The 27,944-nt window shown below is 43.4% G+C and overlaps 1 protein-coding gene and 1 non-coding gene across 6 annotated transcripts; both read left to right on the forward strand.

Annotated features, from left to right (window-relative positions):
• The first annotated feature begins 8,299 nt into the window (after nucleotides 1-8,299).
• Nucleotides 8,300-27,873, forward strand: KEL (Kell metallo-endopeptidase (Kell blood group)). 5 transcript variants are annotated; one of them, XM_037835971.1, is made up of 19 exons: nucleotides 8,300-8,459; nucleotides 8,829-8,910; nucleotides 9,242-9,383; nucleotides 9,694-9,870; nucleotides 11,538-11,662; nucleotides 11,983-12,129; nucleotides 15,037-15,099; nucleotides 15,193-15,381; nucleotides 15,610-15,758; nucleotides 16,887-17,016; nucleotides 23,094-23,204; nucleotides 24,439-24,537; nucleotides 24,855-24,929; nucleotides 25,391-25,491; nucleotides 25,685-25,795; nucleotides 25,952-26,019; nucleotides 26,245-26,414; nucleotides 26,772-26,867; nucleotides 27,596-27,873. In XM_037835971.1, the coding sequence occupies exons 2-19, from the start codon at nucleotides 8,887-8,889 to the stop codon at nucleotides 27,755-27,757; spliced, it is 2,139 nt and encodes a 712-aa protein (XP_037691899.1). In that variant the 5' UTR covers nucleotides 8,300-8,459; nucleotides 8,829-8,886; the 3' UTR covers nucleotides 27,758-27,873. The 5 variants fall into 5 exon arrangements, with proteins under 5 accessions (XP_037691899.1, XP_037691901.1, XP_037691902.1 ...); XM_037835973.1 differs by having other exon boundaries at nucleotides 15,070-15,099; nucleotides 27,596-27,757; XM_037835974.1 differs by lacking the exon at nucleotides 8,829-8,910 and having other exon boundaries at nucleotides 27,596-27,757.
• Nucleotides 13,969-14,075, forward strand: LOC119535642. Its single transcript, XR_005217255.1, has one exon. It is a non-coding gene; the product is annotated as a U6 spliceosomal RNA (small nuclear RNA).
• Nucleotides 27,874-27,944: the final 71 nt, after the last annotated feature.

Consider the following 27,944-nt stretch of genomic DNA (forward strand, 5'->3'; position numbering starts at 1 on the left):
TACAAAAGAACCAAGGAAGGATTGATTTATAAGGAAGATGGGGTAATTCTTACTACTGAACACAATGGAAGGAGTTCTTACTTTACATCAAAGCACGTATTATGGGAGAGAGTCCATGTATCAGTGCCTGAAAAATTATGTTATAGAAACTAAGATGCAAAGAACCATTTAGAAAACAACCCAAAACTATTTAACTTGTGCTAGAAACAATCCAAAACCCAGAGCTCTGCCCTCTATAAAAGGAGTGCAGGCAAGAGACACAAAACCAGGTGAAGACTGGCAAGTAGACTTTACTGTTATGCCAAAAGCAGGGGAAATTATAAATATCTTCTTGTTTTTGGAGATACTTTGCAGGATGGGTGGAAACCTTTCCTGCAGGACAGAACTAGCCTCAGATGTAGTTAAGGCTCTCCTGAAGGAAATAATCCAATGGTTTGGACTCCCATATTCAACACAAAGTAATAATTGGGGGAGGTGAAGTTTTACATAAAAAATTTTACAGGAACTGTCAGAAGCACTGAACATACATTAAAAATTGCATGCATCTTGGAGACCACAATCTACCAAAAAAAGAGAAAAGATGATTCATACCTTGAAGAAAATGGTAGCTAAATTCTGTGGAGACTAATCTTTCATGGGACAAGGTTCTACCAGAAGCTTTGATGTAGGTATCAGTTACACCAAAAGCAGGCTTATTTTGAGCCAATTTGAAATGGCGTATGGGAAACCATTCCTGAAACAAGGTGGTATGTATACCTGGACTGAGCAAGTCCAGGAATTAGAAACTAAGAGATGTATTCAGTCACTAGGAGCCACAATAGAGGCATTCACCACTCTGCATCAAGTAGGCTTTCTTTTCCTGTAGAGGTTTCCTTACATCACTCTAAGACTAGGCACTGAATTCTTTAAAGGAAATGGAAACATCAACGTCCAATAGACCAGTGAGAACCAAAGTGGGAAGGTCCCTATGAAGTTTCATTAACCACTCACTCCTCTGTCAAACTTATGGGAGTGAAACCGTGCATACACCATAGCAGGTTAAAAATAGCACCTCCTATCCAGTCTTTCTCTCCTAGACTCCTTCATAGAGGAAACACGAAAAAATGAACTGTCAGAGACCTTGAAGAAGGAGAGGAAGCGGACAAACTTCCAGCAGACAGATATCAGTGTGAACCTCTAGAAGATTTAAAATACATCTTCAGGAGAACAGATAAGAAATGATAAATATGAGCAGATCTAAAGTTCCAGTTTCTAGCATTTATTTTTGCTTGAAAACAGTCAAATATTTCAAAACTTAACTAGACACGTGTTACCTAAAAGGTAAACCACTCTCATTTGTGACCAATACATAATTTTATAAAAACTATTAGATTCTTCCCAACATATATTTCCAGACTTGTTTCCTTGTTTGTATCCCTACTATAGTATAGATCAAAGAACTGACATATGTCAGACACTAAAGTCTTTTTACAATGGGCACACATTTATGCAAATTTTAGGAAACAATCAGATTGTTGAGTATGTGAAAAATTACCTCTATCTAGTGTTTCTGGATTACCCTAATCCCTCTGTGGAACTGACTGGAAAGAACTAAGGAAATTGATCATAAAGATGCAAGAACAAACAGGGACCCTAGATACTATAGAATCCAAAGGTACTACTATAGATACAAAGAAATGACCAATTAATTTGGAAACCCCAGTACATCAAATTTCTTTTTCTTATAGTATTACAGTAGAAAAAGCCATTCAACATGCAAACCATTTAGATGACAAGGCTGAACATTCAACAATTAGAGAAAAAGAAGGGCATTTACAAATTTGGGACCGTATGGTGTGACTAACGCCTGGGTATGGTAGATTAAGCCAGACAGCCCCTCACTGCTGGGAACAACAAAACCACTCCTGGCAGCATAATCCCTGTAATACCAGGAAAATTGGATGATTATCTCCAGAATAATGTCTCCAAACCATAATAGTACAAGAAAGAGAACAATTTGGAACAGATTGGTTTAATAGGCCTGGTGTTTACTGGGTAGCTCTGAATGGAACCCAGTGGTTATATGGCACCAATTTATGGCTCTGGTTGCCCCCAGATTAAATAGACAGATGCACTTTAGGACTCCCTTGGACTCAAGGAAGTATTCATAAAGCTTTACCAACACCAGCAAATGCGCCTGCCCACAGGAATCGGATCATGGTTTCATTCAGTATTACAATCAGGACTAATGATATTACTAATAATTGCAAGCATGCTTATCTTTAAAACCTGTCTCTGTCTGTTATCCCACCCTTGCCATAACAAAATTACTGAGAAAGAGCTAATACTCCAGCCAAAACCTAAATTTAAAGAATATGTACAACTACAATCTAAGTAGTTGCATTCTCCCAACCCCTAGGGTCAACACCTCCTTTCAGCATGAAGAAGTCAGAGCAGTCCTCACCCAGATATCCCTCAGGATTGAGGAGTGAACAAAAATAAAGGGGAGAGTGGAACCTAACATGGCGGCTAGGTGAGACAGGGCAAAAAAACACCTCCATGAAAAACACTAGATAAAAAACAGAAAGTGACCCAGAACACCACTGCCAGCAATGCACCAGCAGGGCAAGGTCTGCTAAATCCACAGGGAACGTGCATTTGGTGAAACCAGGAGCCTGCATTCCGAAACGAGTGAGTGAGTCAGCTGAAAGTCCCATGGCTGCACTGCAGTGTGGGGAAACAGTGGGCTGGCATTTGGAGACAGACTAGTTCCTTAAAAAAAAAAAGGCCTGGGAGTGGCTGCAGATATGATGGGGAGAGCTGTGTGGTGAAGCACGGCAGGAGTGGGCCGGGCTAACGCCTCGTTGTCTGGCGTGGAGGATACCCCTTCCCACACCCACTGCTGATTGTCTCAAGACCAGAGGAGCAGAGGGGAGCCAGAAGGAGAAAAAAAATCGCATTCATTACAGCCATCTCCCCAGTGGGCAGGGGACGCTCCTGCCCGGGGCCAGACCCACAGCCCAGAGCCACGCCAAGAAACCCAGTGTGATGGGGAATCTTTCCCACAGCACTACACACAAGCCACAATATCGGCCGTGGACAGTGGCCTTTAATACACCCATGGCTGATTGTCCTGGAGCTGGGAGGGCGGAGCTGTGCAAAAAGGGGGAAGTTAACGCGTCCCATTCAACCATCTTTGAAGCAGGCTGGGAGCGCCCCTGCATGGCCCAGCGACGCAGGGCTTCCCTGGTGGGCCGGCACACACTAGTGACGTGGCGTGACCCTCCCTCAGCAGAGGTCCTGGAAGAGCACAGCTGGGAAGGGGGAACCACTCAGAAATCCCAGGGATACTACCTGAATACCAAGGACTTGTGGGTCAGCGGCAGAGACAATCGGTGGAAAGACTGAAATGAAAGCTTAGGTTCCGGCAACAGCTTAAATCTCTGGGAACAGCTGGGAGGTTTGATTTTTAAAGCTGCCCTGCCCGCCTAACCACCCAGACACACACCCCACATTCAGGGCGGACAGCACCAACAACACACCCAAATTTGGTGCACCAATTGGACCCCACAAGAATCAGAACCCCACACACCACAAAGACAAAGTGGGGCAGAACGGACTTGAGGGGAATAGGTGACTCATGGACACCATCTGCTGGTTAGTTAGAGAGAGTGTATGCCACCAAGCTGCAGTTCTGTCAAATTAGGGATCAAGTAAAGCAAATGCCAAGAGGCCAAAAACAACAGAAAATCTTAAAGCATATGATAAAACCAGACAATATGGAGAACCCAAAACAAAACATCCAAATCAAAAGATCAGAAGACACACAGTACTTGGCACAATTAATCAAAGAATTACAGACAGGCAACAAGAGCATGGCTCAGGATATAAAGGACATAAAGAAGACCCTAGAAGAGCATAAAGAAGAAATTGCAAGAGTAAATAAAAAAATAGAAGATCTTATGGAAATAAAAGAAACTGTAGGCCAAATTGAAAAGACTCTGGATACTCATAATACAAGATTAGAGGAATTTGAACAAACTCAGCCTCCTTGAGGACCACAGAATAGAAAATGAAAGAACAAAAGAAAGAATGGGGGAAAATAATTGAAAAAATCCAAACGGATCTCAGGGATATGATAGATAAAATAAAATGTCCAAATTTAAGACTCAATGGTGTCCTAGAAGGGGAAGAGAAGGGTAAAGGTCTAGAAAGAGTATTTAAAGAAATTGTTGGGGAAAACTTCCCAAACCTTCTACACAATACAAATACACAAAGCATAAATGCCCAGCAAAGTCCAAATAGAATAAATCCAAATAAACCCACTCCGAGACATATTCTGATCAGACTCTCAAATACTGAAGAGAAGGAGCAAGTTCTGAAAGCAGCAAGAGAAAAGCAATTCACCACATACAAAGGAAACAACATAAGACTAAGTAGTGACTACTCAATGGCCACTATGGAGGCGAGAAGGCAGTGGCATGACATACTTAAAACTCCGAGATAGAAAAATTTACAACCAAGAATACTTTATCCAGCAAAACTCTCCTTCAAATTTGAGGGAGAGCTTAACTTTTCCATAAACAAATGCTGAGAGATTTTGCTAATAAAAGACCTGCCCTACTTCAGATACTAAAGGGAGCCCCACCGACAGAGAAACAAAGAAAGGAGAGAGAGAGATATAGAGAATTTTAGCAGACATATATAAAACATTACATCCCAGGTCACCGGGACACACATTTTTCTCTAGTGATCCCGGATCTTTCTCCAGAATGGACCATATGCTGGAACATAAAACAAGCCTCAATAAATTAAAAAAAAAAAAAAAAAGAATTTGTTCAAAGCACATTCTCTGACTACAGTGGAATACAAATAGAAGTCAATAACCATCAGAGACTTGGAGAATTCACAAACACCTGGAGGGTAAAAATGAGGGGGAGAGGAAAACATTCCCGGATAATCAAAAGCTGAGGGACTTCATCACCAGTAGATTGGTCCTATAAGAAATGCTAAAGGGAATTGAGCAGGCTGAAAGGAAGGGACAGTAAACAATTGACTGAAACCACATGAAGAAATAAAGATTTCCAGTAAAGATCACATGGTAAATATAAATACCAATACTACTGTATTTTTGATTTGCAACTCCACTATTTACTTCCTACAGGATCTAAAATACATAAATCGTAATGATAAATCAGTGTTTTTGGACTCAATGTAAAATATGTAATTTTTGACAAGAACTACATAAAAGTGGGGACATGATGGAGTATAGGAACATATTTTATGTGTCCTATTGAAGTTAAGTTGGTATTAAAGAAAAACAAGATTGTTATAGATTTAAGATGTTAAATTTAAGCACCACAGTAAACACAAAGAAAGCATCAGAGAATATGACCATAGAGATGAAAAGTAGAGTATGGGTTATGAGAAGTGGGGGAAGAGGCAATGGGGAGTTAAGAAATGAGTGTAGGGTTTCTGTTTGGGGTGAAGGGAAACTTCTAGAAAGGGATGATGGGAAGGTGATAGCATTGCAACATTCTAAATGTGATTAATCCCACTAATGGAATGCTAGGGAGGGGGTGGAATGGGAAGATTTAGGCTGTATATATGTTTCCACAATTGAAAAAAAAAAAAAGTCTAAATAGATGACAATTAAATGCCAAGGATGATCCTGGATGGGATCTGAGGATGGAGGACAGGAGGCTCAAAGGGACACAGATGGGACATAAGGAAAAAAAAAGAAAAAAAAAAAAGGAAATATAGAATGAAAGCTTTGTATCAAGGTTGAATTTCTTGAACTTCTTAGCTGCACTTAATGGGATTGCATAAAAGAATGTTCTTGTTCATGGGAAATGTATATGTGAATTATATTGTTTTTTTAAGGATGTGTGCAGCTTGCTCTCATATGTTCAGAAGACAGAGCAATAGATGATGGATGATAGGGAGGGAGAGAGGGAGGGAGGAAAGGAGGGAGGGAAAGAAAGAAAGAAATGGTGTGAGAGGATGTTAAAAGTGGTGGATCGGGGTATCGGTGGAGGGGGGTTGGGGTATGCTGGAGTTCTGTGTATGGGGTTTGTACTGTTTTTGCAACTGTTCCTGTAAGTTTGAATTTATCTCAAAATAAAATTTCTTATAAAAAAATAAAAAAAATAAAGGGGAGACAGTAACCTCTAACTACAGTGTTTATACTTGCTATTGTAGTGGTTTTCGCTTTGTTCTAGTTTAGTTTCACCCTTTTAAGTTATGCTATAGTTGTTTATAGTTGCTATTGTAGTGGTTACTTTCCACTCCTTTATATGATACTATAGTTGTTTATATTGTTACTGGGATGGTTACTTTAGCTTAGCTCCACTTCTTTACATTTTGTAAATTATAGTTATTTATACTTGTTACTTAACGGTAAAAATTCCATCTCACCTTGTTTGAATCCATAAAAACCCTAAACTCCTTAGACTGGGGGGACAGGTTTTAGGCTAATAGGCCATCTGTTTTCCTTGCTTAGCAACAAACTTGTTTTTCCTTTTGAAACCCAGGTGTCATAGATTGGCTGTTATGCGCATAGGGCAGAGAACCCCACATTTTATTGGTAACAAATCTAAAGCCAGGATGTTCACCAAGTCAGTTTTACTGGGCATACTCTGTTCCTCAACTTGCTCTTATCTAATTTATTTATAAATTAGATTTATTTATATTTATTTATAAATTATCTTATCATTTTCCTAGAAGAACATCAGCTAAGGAGGTTTGATTGGTAGAAAAGAAGTAGCAAAAGGAATATAGATGAAGGAAGCTAGAAGTTCATGGGCAGACTTTCCAGGGAAGGGAAAGTAGCAGGGAAGGCATGATTGATATATATCCAAACAGACCAAAAATATCTAAATTTCTGAATCATCCTTTTGCTCCCAAGCTGATCCCCATTCCCTCCCGTAAACAAAATTCCACCTTTTCTATCAATGACATCACTATTCTCCCCATGATGCAGATATAAAACCTGGAGCTCATCTCAAACTCCATTATACAACCCTGCCACCACCACCATTTAACCAGTTACCAAGACTTTATTTTCTTCCATAAAATTTTTCCTTCCATGTATTTCCCTACCCTCTGCCATCACTCTGGCCAGACCCTCACTTCTTCATTCCTGCACCACTGAACTAGCTACTCTGCCTCTAGTCTTTCATCTAATCAATCCAGGTCCTCAGTACCTTTATGAGACATTGTTTTCATCATGTCATGCCCTTTCTCAAAAACCTTCAGTGTCTTCTTTAGTAACCCATGAAGTCCTGACCTTTCTTCATGACTTTCATGATATTCAATAATATGGCTCTTGTCTACACAGTAACTTAGTTCCCGCTTCTCCAACCATGGAGCCATCCTTCCCTTTCTAGCTCCATCCTAACAAAGGCTTATGGTCCTAGCACAGTGCTGATGCAATCAGGAGATACTGTGAGGGTGGCATTAGCATGGCTCTCCTAATAAATCCCATTTTGCCTGAGATGGGGAAACAGGTGACAGACTTGAAACACCTTCTCCCAGAAATGTGCTCGCATCACTGAGACCACAGGTGAGACTAAGTATAATGTGGGAATGAGAGTTTCTGGCTTGAAATGCAATTAATTCCTACCTATATTCATGAATCATCCTGGTGGACAAAAGGAAAAAGGGACACCATACCTGCCACTCAAGGTTTTCCAATCAATAGGGAGATGAAAACGCAAACCACCAGTGAAATAGAATATACAATGAAAGCAAGAGAGGCTCAATAATTTCTCTTTCCTTTGTAGAAGACACGCGACTCTGTGAAGCAAATATTTCATCATTTTCCAGATGACAAAACTTGCTTACCTGCCTGAGAGTTTAAGTGACTTAATGTCACCAAGCTAATAATTAGCAGATTAGGGTCTCCTCATTTGGGTGATCTTTTTAATGCATCACTCTGCCTGCAACTAGGAGGGCTATGAAATACATAGAGAAGTGACTAAGCATACTTGGGAGCAGAGGGGATGGGTATGAAGCTGTGAGGTCTCCTGGATAAGGTGGTATTTGACCTGAGAATTGAAGGATCCAAGAGATGTCAGTCAGAAAAGAAAGGAGAGAAAGAAGAGTATTCCAGAAATAAAGGAGCTCCGTGAGCAGAGTCACAGAGCAGGACAAGAGGAGCAAGCAGCCCATGGGCAAGACTGCTTGTGGAGTGAAGAGTCCCTCCCTTCTCCTCCCCTGAGAAGTTGAGATAAAGGAGTAGGAGAGGCCTGGGTGTCTCCTGACTGATAAACAGTCTCCACCCAGAGGCCAATGCTATGTGTATAGCGGGAGGAGGGGAGACTGGCAGAAGTGCCCCTTCTTCAGGACAGAGCAGTTGGGGTGGGGATAGGAGGGGGAACATTTGTTGAATTCCAGTCTTTCAACTCAGAACCTGGAGCAGGACCAGGAAGATTCCGGGAGATCTAGGAGAAGTACAGCTGGAGAAGTACAGATAGACGGCAAGTACCCTGAAGAAAATCATTCCCATTTCTAGTCAGATGCCTAGGGTGGGGAGGGGGAGGTGGAGGAGTGGGTGGGGATGCCCTGTGCCCTGCTAGGGAGGAGAGAATGTGAGGCTCTGAGGGTAGAAAGGACCGTGATGGAAAAGGGGAAAGGAGAGGGAAGTGATAGGAGAGGGAGGGAAGCAATGGTACTTACCCAGGAGAGGTTCATTCTGAAACTCATTTAGGAACCTGCCCTGAGATGGATCTATGTGTGTATGTGGGGGTGAGCAGGGAGGAAGTGGCAAAATGTCTGATAAAACTCTTTAATGCCCTGCTCCCCCCTTCCTGAGCCAGCTTCTCTCTCTTTCCTCCTCTTCTACTCAGTCTAGGAAAGTGGAGACAAAGTGAAGAAGAACCAAGGGGACTGGGCTGAGCAAGTGGCATGGGGACATTCTGGAGCAAAGAGGTAACTGACCTCCTTGACAAACATTTGGACTGCAGTAGGGTTAGGTTTTAGTTAGGTTAACCCCTCTAAAGTTCCCTGAACATTCATCTCCTAACTACCTGCTTTGATCCTTATCCAAGACAGGTGACATCCCTTTTTTTCTCATCTTCCAGGACTCAAAATAGGGCTGGGTTTAGGGAGAATGAGGATAATTATTTCTGTACAAAGAGGCCCTCACACTAACATATTCATTCTTTCTCCCCCTCCCTTTTCACCCCTTCTGTTCTCTTCTCCTCATCCCTCTCCCCAACCACCTCTTTCCTGGTACTTTTCACCTCCTTGTTCCTCTCAGAGATCTCCAGAGGGGGAGCTGCCCAATGAATTGGGCAGAAGGCAGGCAGTGGCAGGACGGGTGCTAATGGCTGTCCTGCTTTTTGGCGTGCTCCTTGCTTCTTCTTTGCTTTTGTTCTTTATCTTCCAAAGTTGTGGCCCTTGTAAGCAAGATCCCAGAACCCCCCCAACCTAGTCACCCCTCCCTCAGTCATGCCCCCCCGTTCATGCTGTTGAAGCTCTAAGGCCTTTGACCTAGCCACTCATCCTGACCGTCCTATTTCTCACAGCTGTCACTGGGTTCTCTCAGTTCCCAATTTCTTCCTGTCTGCATCCCATTCCTGGCCACCCATAAGACCCTTTCCCTCTTACCTGGTTCTCTCTCGTTTTCCTCACCAGGCATTCCTTTGCTTAGCCCCTTGGGGGAGCCCTCGCCTCTTTCCCTCTTCCCAGCTGTGAGCTTACTCTTCACAGGCACTTGTGAGACTCCGGTGTGTTTGGATCTCCTGGCTCGTTACCTGGCCTCTGGGAACAGTAGCGTGGACCCCTGCACCAACTTCTTCACCTTTGCCTGTGAAAATGCCAATGGGACCAGTAATTCTTTTCAGATCCTTGCAGAGGAGAATAAGAGCCGACTTAGGAGAATACTGGGTAAGGAAAGCACAGGAGATGCTCCACGCAAATAGGTGACTCTGAGCTCAGAACTATCATGACTGTCCCAAACCCTATGTAGCTGGGGAACAGCTGATGCCACATCCTCAGTGGGTCCCCCAGCGAACTGCCTAGGTTTGCTTCTCTATCACTGTTCCCATTCGGGTACCTCCTCTTTTCCAATTCTTCTGGTCCCCCTCTTCATCTTTTCTTTACCTAATTGTTGCCTCTTCCCTTTTTCATTTCACCTTGATTAATCCATTCTATCCAAGTTCTCTTTTCAACTTCCTGAGATTGGTTTATCAGCTCTAGTTTTGTCCCTATCTCCCCCAACTTTCCCCTGACCACCATCTCTGCAACACCTCTTGCACTTTAATTCTTTTCTCTATCCCTCTCATTCTCTAGCTTTCAAACCCTTCTTGTATTTCAATACCCCCTTGTCAACATTACCCTTTCCCTCCCGCCCCTTCACAGCTCTCCTCTCTGCCAGTTATCTCCTGGTTCCCTAGAGGAATCTCAGACCATGGTGTTCAAGTTCTACTGGAAGAAGTGGGATAATGGGGGGAGAAGTGATAAAGGGGCTGTGCCGTTGGAGATGCTGGTGGGTAAGGGAAAGAATATAGGCATGAAGGATGTGCTAGAAGAAGAGGAAACCAGGTTATAGACCTTGGAGGTAAAGCCATTCTGTAGACGGTTGCTGTGGAGAAGAAAAAAGAACAGGGCAGTGATGCTGAGGATGAGGATGTGTCAGGTCATCCATATAGAAGCTGAAATATGCAAGATGATGGCCAGAGACAGGACAGAGAGGAAAAATATGAGGGAGAAACAGAGGACATCTAAGAGGCTGGAAGTGGGTCCCAGGAAGTTGGTAGAAGTGTCAAGGATTTGGGAATAAGGAAATAGAAGACAGACATGCATTTCTAGTATGAGGAAATCTAGAGAAAGTGTTTACAGTATCAATTGGAATTGGTAGAAATAAATGTATCACTCTGTCCTCCTCCCTTTGACATGGCAAGAGTGGGAAGTAGGTTCTCCCTTGGTAGAGGATCACACTTTCAGTTAAGGCACAGGGATGAAAAGAAAAAAAATATGCTTAGTATAAATTCTGTTGCCCACAGTAGAATGAAAAGACATGAGGGCAGCTGAAGGGAAAGTGTTAATTATTAAATTAGAGGATTATTGTAATGCATTTGTTTGTTTCCTGGGATCAATGGGTGACATGTGGAGACCAGGGGAGTTCTCCCCTGCTTCTTTTCTCTAAACCTTTCCTTGTGAGTTTTACTTTTTCCAACCCCTCAATTATTCTAATTTCTTAAATTTTTAGTTTCCTTAATCTTTCTCATTTCTTCATTTACCTCCCTCCTGCCTTCCATTTCTACCCTTTCTCCTTTATCCATATCCCATTTATTCTGATTCCATGTCTTTTCCTCATTTTCTTCTTTTCCACAGTTCCTTTCTCTGCCCTTATTCTTTCATCAAACTGATCCATTCCCAAATTAGGCGACCCTCCTATCTTCCCAGTTTTCCTCACTCCTCTCTTTCTCCCCTTCCTTCCATTGCCCCAGGAGTCTCCCTTTCCTTTCCTATAAGTTCCTGATTTCCTGTCCTCCCTGTTTGCCTCTATGTTGGCCCCCACTTCTTCAATTCCCCCCATGCTTCCTTTCCAGAGGCCCCAGATTCCTGGCGTGTGGGCTCTGGGGAGGAGAAGGCCTTCAAATTCTACAATTCCTGCATGGACACACTTGCCATTGAAGCTGCAGGGACTGGTCCCTTGAAACACATTATTGAGGAGGTGAGACCTGGGGCATCATCTTTTCCAGAAACATCACACATAAGACCATTGCATGCCCAGGGCTGCCATTGTTATTGAGAGGGTGGGTCCCTTTCCTAGGGATCTCCATGTTCTAAGAGAGAGATGGAAATGGCAGTGCCTATGGAAGGATCAGGACCTTGGGTGAGGATGGAGAAAGGACCAGAGGTGGAGCCCTAGAGAGATCAAGGGACTCAGAATAGAAATCAGGAAGTAGCAGCTATCTAAGGAAGAGAAGACCAAGATAATGGGGCTTAGGTCAAAGAGATCCCTTTGCTGAGCCCTGTCTCTCTTCTTCCCAGCTTGGAGGCTGGCAACTCTCTGGTAACTGGACTTCGCCAGACTTTAACCGAACCCTGAGACTTCTGATGAGTCAGTATGGCTACTTCCCATTCTTCAGAGCCTCTCTGCGCCCTCATCCTTCCCCTCCACATGCACCAGTCATCCAGGTGAGGGGGGGCACTGGCAAACACGATGGGACCTAGGCCTGACTCTAACCCTATCCTATCGTCTATTAGAATAAGGTTGGGAGTTATTCTAGTTAGGGAGCTAGGACAAATATGCAATGTAGACAGGAGCTCTATCTTCAGGGAAAATTATTACAATGAGAGTCAGGGACACTACATGGGGGTGCGGAGAGAAAGAGCAGGGCCAGTCCTGAAGAGACAGACATACTTCTGTCTAATTATTTGATTATTGGGATTACTCCAGAGTCTCTTAACTATTCTATCTCTAATACTGCTCTCCTTACATTTACTCTCTTTGTTTTTGCTAGAGCAACCTTTCTAAGCCAAGAGCTAGTAAATACTTTCATTGTCCCATCAGCTCACTAGGATCTAGTCCATTTTCCTTAGCAAAGTCTTGCAAGCACTTTTATAGCCTGGCTCTTACATACTTTTCCAGCCTTATCTCTTGCCACAACCCCTAATTCTTTATATCATAAGCCATGCTGACTCACTAGTAGCTCCAAGAATATTCCTCATTTCTTTGCATAGGGTGCTTTCTTTGCCTGTGACATTCTCCCCAATCCTCTGTACTTTGCCTGGAAAACTTTTACACATTTTTCAAATTTTGGCTTTATTATCTCTTCCAGAAAGCTTCTACTGACACTCTGATTATGATTTAGGTGAATCCCTCTGTCCTCCCACTTTCCCACCCTCTCAGCACTTAACGCTCTGTGTTGAAGGTCAGGAGCCTCTTAAGAACAGGGTCACATCTTATTCACCTCTGTTTCTCAGGACCTAGCACAATGCCAGGCATCAAGAGGCCCATAGCAGGTGTTTGTTGAGTGAGTAAATAAATAAATAAAATACACATTGGTAGGCAATGTGATGCTCTATATTTGGCCCCTATTCTCAAAAATTCCACAACTTTTTGAGAAGCTGAATATATAAGAAGAACTGGTAATCAATATGAGGTATTATACAATTCAGTGCTAAAGAGTATGGTCAGGAATTTAATTGGCTGAAGCCTTTGGTGATTAGTTAAGAGTTGAAATGAGAGAGAAGAGAGTATGAGCTGAGCCTCGAAGCATGGTTGATTCACATAGGTGAAGGTGAATCTAGAGGGCTTTAAAGAGGTTACGGGAAAATCCTGAGCAAAGGGAAGAGTATGGATATATGATGTATGTGACTACTTCATGGGGTCAGTGAGGAGACTGGTCTGTTTAATGAAGGATTTAGAGTGGGTGCAGGGTGTAGTAGGGGGTAAAACTAAGACTGAAGACATGAGGTTGGGCCTGATTATTATTGACCTAAGAAGTCAGACAGAGGTGATAAGATTTGACATAACAGGAAAAAAGTGTCACTGACGGCTTTCAACTATTATGATGCCTGCGTGTAGAGTTTCAGCGGAGTCAGTTACTGCTTTGGTGATCAATCTGGAGTTACTGAAGAATCTAGATGAGCATTTTTGAGGTCCTGAACCTAGGTGATTTTGGAAAAGTTAGAAAGCAAGAAACAAGTGTGAAGATTGAGACAACTTCATTCTAGTGGTGACGATAATTGGTGATTCTAGTAGGATTGGTGACTAATTGAATGCAAGTAAAGGAGATGGATAAATCACAAAATGGTCCCATGGTTTTGATTTGGTGTGAATGGGAGAATGGTGGTTAACAACTTGATACTGCATGGACCCTGAAGGGAAGCCCAGGTAGATACAATATATTTCTGAGAAAGCACTCCAATGTCTAATGAGGTATCTGGAGGAGGAAGGGGAGCCAGAGAAGAGGAACAACAGTCAGAGGCGAGAGAAAGACCAGAAAGGGAGTGCCACAAAAGACAAGGGAGGTACTTGCTTTGGCAGCACATATACTAAAATTGGAACAATACAGAGAAGATTAGCATAGCCCCTGAACAAGGGTGACATGCAAATTTGTGAAGTGATCCAGATTTAAAGGAAAAAAAAAAAAAAGAAAGAAAAGGAAAGGTAGGAGTAAGCTTCAGAATGGAGGGGAATCATTGATTCCAGAACCTTCCAAGCTCATAAAGAATAAGGAATGAGAAAACACCTTTGGAAACCTTTGAGGGATAGTCATAAAATGGTTATGGGAATGGACACATTATATGGGGTTTAGGAGGAATTTAAGGAACTTGAGGCAGGAGACATAGATGCCTTTTTTATTTTTATTTTTTGAAGTTCAGACATGTGGTGACAAAAGGTCAAGTGAAAGTTTTTTCAAGGTAGCTCAAGATGGAAATGGGATGTTGAAATTGGAGAAGGAAAAGGAAAGTGTGGAATAAAGATCATCAGAATAGAATTAAGGATATGGCAGGGATAGAACTAGGCTAAGGTAAGTGAGGTAAGATATCCGCATTAAGTGCAAAATTTAAGAGAGTACCAAAAAACTCAGTAATGGATATATTTTAATGAATAATTTTTAAAAATAAAAACACTACAAAAATCCAAGATGAACAAAATATCAACATGTAGTTCTTTGTGAAATTTTTTTGGAAAAAATCATGATTTTTCAGTATGGATCAAAAATCCATGTTGGATATATTGGAAAAAATCCATATTTTTTTTCAAAATGGATCAAAAATGTGTTGTGGATTTTTTGATAAAACATAGTTAAAGGGAATGGACCCCTTTAAGACACTGTTTTGCCTCTTTCTTGCTGAGCATACTCAAGGTAGTTTAAATGTCCATTCTGTCTTTCCATTTCTATGTCTGGACTCTCTTCCACCATGCCCCTAGGCCCCAATCCCTCCCTTTTTTCCTCTTCTCACTTTTTCTCAGTCCCCTCTTTAATTCTATCTCCCTAGCCCATCTGCCCTTCCATTACATTCTCCATCTCCCCACACCTGCCCTCTCCTTCCCCATGTTCCCCACTTCTCTCCAGTTTCTCTTGTGTCCAGATAGACCAGCCAAAGTTTGACATTCCCCTCAAGCAGGAGCAGGAACAAAAGATCTATGCCCAGGTAAGATGGTGCTGTGGACAAGGGTTCTGAACTCTGTAGCCAAGAGAAAGAAAGACCCCCTACTGGATGTGACTGAAGCTGTCTTTCTCTTAGATCTTGAGGGTATACCTGGCTTACCTGAATCGACTGGGAACCTTGCTGGGAGGAGACTCATTCGAAGTGCAAAACCACACTGCCTTGTCCATCTCCATAACGTCACAGCTGTTTCAGTTTCTGAGGCCCCTGGAGCAGCGGCAGGCACAGGGGAAGCTCTTCCAGATAGTCACTATTGCCCAACTGCAGGTGCCTTGGGCCAGGGCCCAGAGGGGGATGGATATGAGAGTCTCTTTCCCAAACTTTACCTCCTTGTCTTCTTTCCCCTCATGCTCTTAGTTCCTCTCCAGTCCTAACTTTCTCTGGCCCCATCCTTTCTCCCTATTATCCCCCTCCTCACTCCCTCTCAAACTCTGAAGGGAAGCCCCTTCCTCCTCCTTTCCTATCCCACCTCAGCCTTTGTGTCCTTCCTCTAAGGAAATGGCCCCTGCCATCGACTGGTTGTCCTGCTTGCAAGCAACATTCACACTGATGTCCTTGAGCCCCTCTGAGCCCCTCGTGGTCCATAATCTGGAGTATTTGAAAAACATGTCGCAACTGGTGGAAGAGAAACAGTTGATGCACAGGTTTGCCTCAGGTGGGATTGGGAAATATAAGGGAAATGTAAAGAGAGTCTGAGGAACCGTAGATGTGCAGGGACAAAAGAGACATTGAAGAATACAGGCTGGTAAGGGCCTGCCAGGAAGATGGGAGGCACCCAGGAAGATGTGGAGGAAGAGAGGGGGGAAATGGAGGAAGCAGGAAGTATGAGAGGCTTGGGAGGCAAGAGGAAGGGAGAACACACCTGAAATGTGGGATACAAGGGTCAGACAAGAAACAGTCTGCTGGGAGTAAAATGCCAACCTGTAAAGGATCTCTGAGCTGTAGGTGATGCTGGGAAGCCCAGTCATTGGTGACAGCTGAGAGCATTTCTATTTGCAGCAGCTGTGGGGTTTGGGCTGGAGGAGGCTAGGGATGCTCTGGGGGAAGAAAGGTTGGGGAGAGGCCATTTCTCAGCTGTAGTGAGAGAGTTCTGTGGCCCTTGTGGGACAGACTTTCTAAGACCATTTCTGTTGGGATTAGGAAGGAGAGGAGCATGGGGAACTTGAGAGCCAAGTGCTACGTTGGGCTCTCTGCCTTTCCTGAAGCCTGTGTGGCCACCACCTGAAGGCAATGCCTTCCTTCCAGGGGTTAAGGCTCAAGGCCCTTCTTCAGTGACAACAACATCTAGAAATTCTTTTTAAGGGAAGCAAACAGGCCATTCACATGGGTGTAGGTAGGCTTATGTATGAGTACAGTCCATACCTGGTAAGACAGTTGTGAGGAAAGCAGAGAGGTCACAGAACCCAGCTTTGTTATGCTTTGGAGATACATCTTAAGATGAGCTTAGATTTCTTGGTTTTGGAAGTAGATGCATCAGTTTTGTTAAATCTGAGTCCAGCCTTAATCTAGCCCACGTCATTTTCTCCCTGCAACTTGAGAAGTCCACATCTTCTTCTTGTTCCTTCTTCCACCATTCCCCAAATTCAACCCGCACCAAGAAAAGCTCTGCCTGATTTGTTTACATGTGAAAGTTATTCTCAATAAATGCAGAGGAGAACAGGCTGACCCTAGGGCTCTCAAGAGGACTTGACTTACATAAGAGGATGCTTTTCTTTACCAGAGGAATCCATAGAGCTCTGGGATATATGTACAGGTCTCTTCTCTTTCCATAGGGACTTTCTGCAGAGCCATATGATCTTGGGGCTGGTGTATACCCTTTCTCCAGCCCTGGACAGTAATTTCCAGGAGGCACACAGGGAGCTGAGCCAGAAGCTGCAAGAGCTGACAGGACAGCCACCCATGGTGAGGAGAGAAGGGGATGGATGTTCCCAGGTTGGGGCTGAAGGGGATCTGCCATTTTGAAGGATAAGTTTTGGCATCTCTCTCTTAGTGAGAAGGGCATGAGGGTAGATGCCCCTTGGTTCTGGGCTTGCTGTGGAAGCAGATGGGTTGGATGCACAAAGGTTAACTTGAGAACAGAGGGACCAGGTACCAGAGGCTCCTAGGCATACATCTCCTGGCCACCTCTCTGGCCTTAGCTGAGTATTAGAGTTTAAATAACGAAATTATTAACGACTGCTCTTCCTTTGTCATGACTCTTGCAATATTTGGTTAGTCATCCTGAGCTCTATGATTTGTGAACCTGGACCTAGAACATGGGATTCAATGGGAGAAGAGACCGGTATGGCAAGCAGTGGCCTTCCCTCCGTTTAGGTGATTCCTAGAAGCTTCGTGATGCCTTTGTGATGTTCAAATATGCTTTCAAAGAGTTCTTCTCTGGCATCCAGTGGGATCTATTGGGCCCCAACCTGGGCCTTGTTGTGCAGATCCTAATCTATCTAACAACTGAGGAGGGGGCTGTGTAGCAAACTCACTTCACTCACTAGAATCTACCATGTTATATAAGATGTCCTTTACTTAAAACATTGAAATTTTAGACCAAAATACATCTACGTGCAAGTAGAAGCATCTAGTGCTTTAGATACATCAGGCCCCAACTTTAGTGAAGGACTCAGTTTAGTCTTGAAAATCAATGGTTTTTATTGCTTTGTGGTCCACTTCAGTGCCCTTGGAGAAACTCTTTGCTCTGACATCCCGAAATATCCATGTAATTCAGAGAAGTAAACTATATTCACAATTCTGATAAAGGACTACAATATAGTTATTGCTTATTGAGAGGTTATAATGTGCTGGAATTATCCTAAGCTAATTTAGATAATTAACTGATTTAATCCTCAAAAAAATTTCATGAGGTAAGCACACAATTTTGTCTCTCTTTTACAAATGGGGAAATTAAAGCACAGAGATTAGGGAAATTGCAAATTTATATAGGTAGTAGGTTGGTAGAGCTAGTATTTGAACTCTGGCTGTAGGGCCTGAGTGCTTATCTAGTATGTTAAAAAGCACTTCTCCTTAAGGCCGTCACTCAAGTGGGCGAGTCCCCAGAAAGGTTCTGCCCAGCATTTGTCTCAATTCAGATGAAGTGGAACAGAGCCACAACTCCTGGACACTGTGCCCTTCGTTGCTACAAAATTCCCAGTAACAAACAGCTTGCTGTAAATCATGGCCTGATGTCTCTTCTTGAAGGTTTAAGAGTGCTAGCTAGTCCTAAAGAATGTTGAATGTTTCCAGATTGATAAACTCACCACCCTTCCCATTATATATAATTACCCTTTGGATTTAGAGCTGAATTCACCTCTGCCAAGAGATAGTTGGGTGAGCTTGGGGAAGTCACTTTACCTTTCTGAAACAACAGTGTAAAATATGCCATATAATAAGAATAGCTAATATACCTTCAGTAGTTACTATATGTCAAGAAGTGCATGAAGCACTGAGCATGTAGTATTTTATTTAATCCTCCAAAAACCACTCTAAGATTTTTAATCTCCATTCTACAGGTGCAGAAATAGGCCCAGAAAGGTTAAGTAACTTTTCCAAGACCACCCAGCTTATAAGTGAAGGAAATGGGACTCCAAAACAGATTTTTCTGGCTCATGAGGCAATGTTTTTAACCACGCCCTATAGGACTGAGAAATTAGTGAGTGGTATAGACAAGGGGTCAGCAAACTCTGTAAAGGTCAAGCAAGATAGTAGATGTATTTGGCTTAGTGATTCCTATGGTCTCTGTTGCAACTACTCAACTCTATTCTTTTAGTATGAGAGCAGCCAAACACTATATAATGAATGGTTGTAGCTGTGTTCTAAAAAAACTATGATTTAGACAACAATTATTCTTGGAGTTTCCAAGAAGGAAAGATCATGGAGGGTTTGAATGATCGATGGGATCTCGCTGCAGGAAACATGACTGAAGAGATGTCAAGAGAGGCGAAGGGATTTCCTGGCTAAGAAGGGGATATCATCTGACTGGACAAGGAGCAGGCTGGCTAAAACCCGGCATGCTATGGTCTCATGGTTGCTCTGACTGAGGGGACTAGGCTCTCATGGAAGCCTGTGCCCCCCCACTGCTGGAGCACACCCCGTCTGAGAATTAGCAAGGAAGCCAGTGTAACTGGAACACAGTGAGTGAATAGGGTAATAGGAGAAAATGAGAGGGAAGGAGGCTACCACACAGGACCTTTAAGGACTTCTGCTTTTCACTGCACAAAAGTATTCACCTGTTCTATGTTTTAAAAGCAGCACTTGGGATAGGTTATAGGGGACAAAGGTAGAATCAGGAAGAACTTTCCAGTTAATGCAGTAATCCAAGTAAGAGGTCATGGCATCTCTGACAGCATGGTAGAAATGGTGATGGGAAGAAGTGATCAGATGCAAAAGGTATTTTGAAGGTATTTTGAAATCTAACAGGGTTTTCTGATGGATGTGTGATGTGAGAATGGAGTCAAAGACATTACAAAGGTTTTTCAGCCTTGATGTGACCAAAATTTTTGGTTCTTTTCAATGGTCATTAATTACAGGTTTCTGACTATATTCTTCTGAATGAATTCTAATTCCTTATTTAAAAAAAAAAAACTGCTTTATCTCATTATCTGGCTATCTTTTGTGGATTAATTTTGAATGTTTAGTCAATGAAAATGACAGGTAAGACAGGTTTTTCTCTTCTTAAACTTGTGAAGCTGAGTTTTGGGAAGCAAATCTTCACATTTATGCCTGTTAGACATGTGAACTTTTTGTATTCAGTCTCGCATCCCAATTTATTTACGTAATTTTAAATTTTGATTCAATCTTCCATTATGTTACTTCTCCTTTCCAACTTTGGGTCATTTGCTGTTTTATTTTAATGCATCCTCATCCAAATTATTGTTAAGATCCTGATGAAGGAAGGGCATTGGATTGGGTTACTGAAGATCTAACTATAGATTTATCCATTTGCTTATGTGACAACTATTTATTGAGCTCCTACAATGTACCAGGCAATTCTCTAGATACTGGGGTACATTGGTGAACAAAACAGACAAAAATTCATGCCCTCAGACACTTATGTCCTAATGGGGGAGGCCAATAAATCAGTAAATAAAATGTTAGGTGGTGGTAAGTGTTAGGGAGAAATATAAAACCGGAAAAGGGGAGAGGGAGTTCTTGGTGGAGAGTGTGTAACAATTTTCAGTAGGGTGATCAGGGTAGGTCCTATTAACGTGGAGTCATTAATCATTGATATTTTGCTATGGTTCAGCAAACTGAGAGTCCACTTTATGTTATCAACCAACATATATTTCTCCATGTAATTCACTTGATTTTTGGTTTCACCAAATGCCTTGTTGAAATCAAGGTAATGCCAACAGACTAGAGTGAACTTTACAATTTATAGAGTACTGTACTTTCAATGTATCATTTCACCTCGTCCTGAAAGCAAATCTGTGAGGAAGGTAGAATAGGTATTAACATTTTTAGAGCTGTTGTAACTGAAGCCTAGGGGTTTAAATTGATAATCCTCACTGCTGAATACTCTGTGCAGTGTAGTTTTGCAGTGGCAATATTATTCATGATCCTATGGTTACAGCTGAATTTTTTTTTTCTGTTCACTGAAATTAATCCACCAAGTTTCATTATCTTGTTTGAATAGTTTCTTCCATCCTTCGTGTTTTGAAGATCATGCTGCATTTCTTTCTATTTCTTTTTTCAATCTAAGTGGTATACTCTATCAATCCATGTCTCCAGAGACAGTTCAGATACTGATAACCTCCAGGCAATGAATATGTAACCTATGAACCTCCACCCCTGAGGCCTACGTTTATTTCTAAATTCTGATAGTTATTCTCCTAATCTTGGACAAGTGACTCAGCTCTACTGTGACCAAAAGAATCAGATCAGAGTCTGCATAGGGGTGATAGCTGGGTCATGGGCAGTGGGTTCTGTACTCTCCACTAACCAGGCCAGCGTCTGCCATGGGCTCAGGCTGTAAGGACAGGCAAAGAGCAGGCAAAGTGCTGCTGGAGAAATAGGCAGACACCAGCAAAGAAGGAACAAGAGCAGAGAGATCAGGAAACAACTCAGGAACCAGGAGATGTGAAAAGAGTAGATAGATCCACATTACCAAGCTCAAGTGGGCTCCTGGTGTGTGCTGCTTAGGGCTGTCCGCCATGACCCATCTGATGAGAGGCAGTCCCAGCCACATTTGCCTAGGGGCCATTGGGAAGGAAACGGAAGGTGGCCAGCAGGGCCTCTACTTGACTTAGTCATTGCTATCTAGTCCAGCTTTCCTTTCATTTGTTTGAGTTTTTCTTTTTTCCCTAATTAGGATTTAAAAAAAAATTTTTTTTTTATTGTGGTAACATATGTACAACTCAAAATTTCCCATTTTAACCACTTGCAAGTATACAGTTCAGTGGATTTAATTATATTCACAATGTTGTGCTACCATTACCACCATCCATTACCAATTTTTTTTTCATTATCCCAAACAGAAACTCTGCACTCATTAAACAATAACTCTCCATTTCTTCCTCTACCCCTTGGCCCCTGGTAATCTCTAATTTACTTTCTATCTCCATGAACTTCCTTATTCTAGGTAATAGTCATATTTCAGAGTTCAAATTAATACACCGTAGAGAGAGTCTGAGTGCCTTCCCCTCATAAGAGGAGATGTTAACAGACCTCCTGGTGAGGGGCAAAGGGCACATCACTGTAAAAAGGCTGGTCTGGAACAACTTCCAAAATGATGAACTCCCTAAAAGGTGGGCCCAGGGCCTTATTCTTCAAATACTACAACACCAGCCTTCCCCTTTATATTTCCTCTTTAATGGAAACCTCCAAAACCTCCTCTCCAATCTTTGGTCCAGCCCAGCTCCCCAGCTCAGGCAGAGAGTACAGTGGCAGCCTAACTGCATTCCCTGGGAGGAGACCATGGGAAGTAAATAAGTTACAGGAATGAAGTCTTGTGACTTCATCCCTTCTATCAAAAATTAGCATATTAGCTGGCTTTTATAGATTCCAGCTCAGCTTTCCCTTAGGCCAGCAGCCTTATTCCCTTCCCCACGCCCCTTGAATATGTTTCTTAGTCCTACCTGCGTCATCTCTGGGTTGTTTACTGCTTCGTCTACTGTTTTCAAAGCCATCTAAGCCCAACATTGAAGACTCCCCTAGTTTCTCTCTCTCTCATGTTATATTATCATTATTATTATTGTTTAGGTCCTGCTGCTAAAAAAAAAAAAAAAAAAAAAAAAAAAAATCCCAGTTGCTACTGTCCTCATGAGTTCTTATCTAATGGCCTCTCTGCATTGAAGTTGAAGATCTCCATCACCCTATCCCAGTTACTCTTTACAGATTTGGCTTAAAGCTCTCTTAATTCATTTACTTCTTTTTTTTTTTTTTTGTTTCTCTTCTCTTCTCTTACCAAACAATATGGCATTTAGATCCCAATTTTACTGATGATTTTATTCATTATAAGGCAAAATGAGCAAAATTCTACAATGTGATCCACATTAATCATTTGGGAGATGGGTAAGTGGAAGGGTGGGGGGAACTGCTTTCTCAAATTTCTATTTTGAGGAAAAGAGTGGAAGGATGGGAGTCACTGCTGGGATACAGGATGGTGAGTGTGGTGGGTAGGACGGGGTGGGTAACAGACATGCTAAGGTAAAAAGGTTTGGTTTTTAGTCCTAGCCTTCCTGGGATCCTTTGGTCCTGAAGAATGATGCCTCCCAAAGGCCTTGCTTTTGATTCAATCAGTGACAAACATGGGTGATTTACCCAACTCAGGCTCAAAGGACAAATCCTGGAAGAGGGCACAAGGCCTTTTTCACTGAGCAGCAATAGATTCCTGTGATCCCCCAAAGGGGTAATAGAATAAAGTGAGACTAAACCCAGAAAGTCCAGAAAAGAGAATACCCTCTGTGAATGAAGGTCTAGAGAAGGGTGGGTGGGAAAACAAATGAGCAAAGAGCCCAGGACAGGGGCCACTCATGCCGACTTTGTCTCCACAGCCCGCCTACCCTCGGTGGATGAAATGTGTGCAGCATACAAGAAACTTCTTTGCACCTACCCTGGCAGCCTTGTTTGTTCGTGATGCCTTCAATCTGAGCATCCAGAATGCTGTATGTGAGAGCTTTCCCCAGCCCACATCACCTATCCCTCCCCACCCAACCCACTTTCCCCAAACTCTTTTAACCTGGCTCTTTTCAGGATTTGCACAGTCAGAGAGCCAGGCAGGCATAGTCATTGGAGGCAGAGCCAGATAGCAGATGTGAGAGACTCAGAAGACACGCTGCCTCCTGTGGTGTGTGCACTGTGGCTAAGGGACACACAGCCTATACACATGTGCTAACTTGCAGAGGTCACCAAATTTCCCAGTTCTCTGTTTCTTCAAACACAAAACTAGAAAATTGAGCTCCATGATCTCTCGGGCTCCTCCTTCCCAACTCTAAAGTCTTGTTTAATCTGTGATTTTTTTTTAACAACATATTAAACAAGATGAAAATGGGAAGATATAATCTTAACAAGTGCAAATAAATAACTACTTGAAAGTTTTTAAGTGCTTACCTAGAGCCTGGTAAGTTTTGCATGAACTACCTTATTCAATTCTTATATCAACCTTGTGAGGTTAGTGTTATTATCATCCTAATTTCATGGATGGAAAAACTGAGGCACAGAGAGGTTAAGCAACTTACCCGAGGTCCTACAGCTACCAAATAGCAGAGTCAGAAATTGAACACAGTCATTCGGACTCCAGAGCCCTGACTACTATAGCATATTTTCTTTCCTCTGCAAAGAAAAAATATGCACAAGATGATAGATGACTGGGAAAAGAGTAAATACAAAGTATGGTTGTTCAACTTGTTGGCAAGCTGAAGAAAAGAGCCCAGGGAGATGGAGAGATGAAATGCAAGCCTTGTGAAAGAGGGTGCTAGGACAAGGAGAGAGCAGAGAAGAGAATGGCATCCTTTTTTCCTCTGCTTCCTGAGCCTTTTTTCTGGCCTTTGGAGTAAAGATAGTGTCTCCACTCTCAGTCTTAGATCTCCCCATGGAAAGGAATCATCTCCTCTGGTCAACTCTTAGGGGTAACCAGCTGCCACCTTCCTTTTTTGGGCTTCACCTCTCCTTTCTATCTTGAGATCTTTATACTCTGGAGGTTTCTGTTCATGTAGGAAATTTTCCTTTCCACCCTCTCTTTCTGAGCTCTTCTCCCTTTTCTGACAGCTCCTCTAGCCAGCAGCTCTTTTGGGCTGAGGCCTCTTGGTAGAGTCAGGCCCCTTGGGCAGGAGCCAGGGCTGAGGCTGATCCTGTTTCTCTATCCCCACTGCTCCCCCAACCCCCACCCTGCCAAGACAGGCCATGGAATTGTTCTCTGCAATCAAGGATGCCCTCTTAACTCACCTCAAAATGCTTCCATGGATGAATGAGGAGACCCGGAAAGAGGCCCAGGAAAGGGTAAGGCCAAAAGGAAGGGCCTGTGTGGGGTAAGTGTGGGTAGTGGAATTGAGTAATGGAGAATCCAGTCAGAGAAAGGAGGGAGGTATCCTGGGCAGATAAAACCATAGAAGATGGTGGGTTCTATGCATCATGAGATCATGGTCACCAGAGCACAGTGCAAAAGGTACAAGGACACACACCAAGTATAAAAACAGATATAATGCACACACATCCTGGTGACAACATAATAGGCTGAGGACAAACCCAGTGAGCAGGAGAAATTCTCTCCAAAAGACTCAGGGTAGCTAGGTTCCTACTCCTTTGTCTCTCCTCAGGTCATCCAACTGCAGGTGAAGATGGGGGCCCCAGAATGGGTTCTGAAGCCAAAGCTGACCAATCAATACAGTGATGTGAGTTCCTCCCTTTCCAGACTCTTCTTTAGTCCTTAACATCTCCTCACCTCTCTGAGTCACCTGAATCCTTGTCTTCTGTTTTCCCCAAGCAATCCTAAGTAACTTTCTCCTACCTAGTGCTTGTCAGGCTGTGTCAGGGGATATGTGCACTGTGGGTCTTGCTGGCAGTTTGGGTCTTTCTCAGGTTGCAATGCATGTGTGTACGCACACATGAACCCATGCATTCTGGTGACCTGGTGTGTTTATCTCTGTTCTGATGCATGTGAAGCCTGTCTCTGCCATTAGTGATGATGATTCTGTATTGCTCTTTACCTGTCTGTGGATTTCTTATGTCAGGGCCTCCATTTGTATTCAATGTATCCATCAGGGTATTTCAGTGTGAGTATGCATCGATCTATATTGAGTGTGCATTTATATTGGTCTCTGTGCACCCAAGTAACCTCCTATTTCTTCCCCAGATACAACTTGGACCCAACTTCTTGCAGTCCTTCATAAGCTGCGTCCAATCTCTCCAAGCTAGAACTGTTCAGGCTGCATTGCAGCCTTTTCCCCAACACCGGTATGAGAGAACAAGGGATACGCTGACACGTCCATCCCAGAGATACCCACTCATGATTAGTAGGAAGGGAAGCTGGGGCTCTGGGTAACAAGAACAATGATAGTGGTCGGGAGGGACTGCCCATGGCCGGGGTGGGATGGGGGTTGGTAGACAATAAATGATCAGACTGTGTTCATGTGTGCTCTTCCCACAGCTGGCAGGTGTCCCCCTGGGGAGTCAATGCTTACTATTCAATACCTGATCACATGGTGGTCATCCCTGCTGGACTCCTCCAGCCCCCATTCTTCCACCCAGGCTACCCCAGGTATGGGCCATTTTGTGAGGGAGGGCAGGTACTTTCCAGAAAGAAGAAGAGAGGTAAGACTTTCCTGTGGGGGGATGGATGGGTGTTATGATCGATGGGGCTTGTAGTTTGACAACTGAAGGATTCTGGTGGTAAGACAAGCCTTTGTCTCCATAGAGCTGTGAACTTTGGCGCTGCTGGCAGCATCATGGCTCATGAGCTGTTGCACATCTTCTACCAGTTCTGTGGGTAACAGTGAGCCATAGGGAGGTGGGCCCCATAGGAGGAGGCCTAGTGGAGGGGAAAGGCAGGGTATGTGAGGGTCCAGGTGGACGAGTCCCAGAACCTTTGAAATGCTCTTGGGGGCCAGTGCAGTCTATGTTTCCCCTCCTACTCACCCTAATCCTGCCTTTACTCCCACTCCATGCACCATTGCTTACCATTTATACCCTTTCCTCCATTTACAACAGTACTCCCTGGGGGCTGCCCATCCTGTAACACACGTGCCCTTCAGGAGGCATTGCTGTGCCTAGAAAACCACTATGCTGCCTTCCCATTGCCCAGTGGAGTCTCCTTCAATGCCTCTCACACACTGCTGGAGAATGCTGCAGACATGGGGGGGCTGGCCATTGCACTGCAGGTAATTCACAATCCAAAAGCTGAGGTCGTTTTTTAATGAGCATATTAGAGTCCCTATCCCCATGTTTTTCTTCTACCATTCCCCATGCAAAGATAGTTGCATAGCTTTCTGCCATGCACATCCCCACTGAACAGATGGAAACTTGGGGATCCCTCTCCTACCCTAAGGATCATCCTTTTCCAGGACTTCCATGGGTCTTCTTGCTAATATCCTGTATCCTGGCTCAGACCAGTGTGTCAGTGCAGCACTTGGGAAGAAGGACCCATGAATTGGCTATGTATATCAAAGGCATCAGACTTCCAAATGGTCATAGGTCTAGAACTTAAGGACTACTTTCCATTCTACCCCCATATCCAGGCATATTTCAAGACACTATTGTCGAATCATGGGGAGACCACCCTACCCAAACTGGGCCTGAGCCCCCAGCAGCTTTTTTTCCGAAGCTATGCCCAGGTATGCAACGCACCCTCTCGCCACAACTTGCTCCACCCTAAATACACACCCTATCAACGAATACCTCATCCTTGCAACATCTTCTCCCAAATATCCACAAATCTCTGCCACAGTCTCTTCTCCCCACTGTCATCCTTTCACACATATCCCCCTTGAAACTATCCTTTCAGATTACTTTAAATCCCTATACCAAATCCCATCCCCTCCTCAAAATAGAAACAATAATTCTTATTCCTAGATCCCTCCCTCCCTGGGTTAAGCTCAATATTGTCTTCTCTCATGTCCCAGTAATATAAATCCTTTAACAACGGGCCTCCAACAGACTGCCAGTACACCATATACCTGTTCAGAGACCTCACCCCTATGTGTGGTTCCAACTTGGACATAACCCCATTAAATACCTTGGTGCTCCCTTGACAGACACTGCCCCTAATTTCTCAACTCATTGAAAGACACCTTACAGAGTTCTTCCAATAGAACCCACCTCTCCGTCACTCTAAATAATATTATTATAACCCCCATCTCCACCCCAGACCCGTACTGCCAGATTAAATGACCAAAAATGGTAAATATTCTTCCTCTCTCCTTGTGGTCCTTTGAGCTTTCTGTTCCCTGTCTTCTCTCTCTGCTCTCCCTAGTCACATGCTCTATCTTGTCTTACCGACCCTCATCATAACCTGCTATTCCCCTTATTCTCCTTACCCTGTGTTGATCTCTCTACTTCTTAGGTGATGTGTAAGGAGCCAGGTCACCAGGATTCGCAGGACACTCACAGCCCTTCCACCCTTCGAGTCCACGGGCCCCTCAGCAACACCCAGGCCTTTGCAAGACATTTCCAGTGTCCACATGGTTCCCTCATGAACCCCTCCAGCCGCTGTCAACTCTGGTAACCTGACTCCCAAAGAGACCTCGATACAGATGTAGCAACATCTCCCCGATCCCATCCCTGGACTTGGGGCAATATTCTCTTTCCCCTTCTACTCCGGAAATAAAACATGGCCCCTGACTTCTTCCTGTATCTCAATGACTCTTTCATGTTATGTTCTTTGTTTAGCTGCCAGAAAAGATAGGAGGAAA

This window comes from Choloepus didactylus, chromosome 5, assembly GCF_015220235.1.
Source record: "Choloepus didactylus isolate mChoDid1 chromosome 5, mChoDid1.pri, whole genome shotgun sequence".
In the NCBI taxonomy this organism is placed as follows: domain Eukaryota; kingdom Metazoa; phylum Chordata; class Mammalia; order Pilosa; family Megalonychidae; genus Choloepus; species Choloepus didactylus.

Excerpts from the sequence above, each read along its gene's own strand:
- KEL (XM_037835971.1), top strand. The coding sequence starts at position 8,887 with ATGGGGACATTCTGGAGCAAAGAG. Across the intron at positions 17,017-23,093 it reads TGACAGGACAGCCACCCATG|CCCGCCTACCCTCGGTGGAT; the intron begins GTGAGGAGAGAA and ends TTGTCTCCACAG. Across the intron at positions 24,930-25,390 it reads TGACCAATCAATACAGTGAT|ATACAACTTGGACCCAACTT; the intron begins GTGAGTTCCTCC and ends TTTCTTCCCCAG.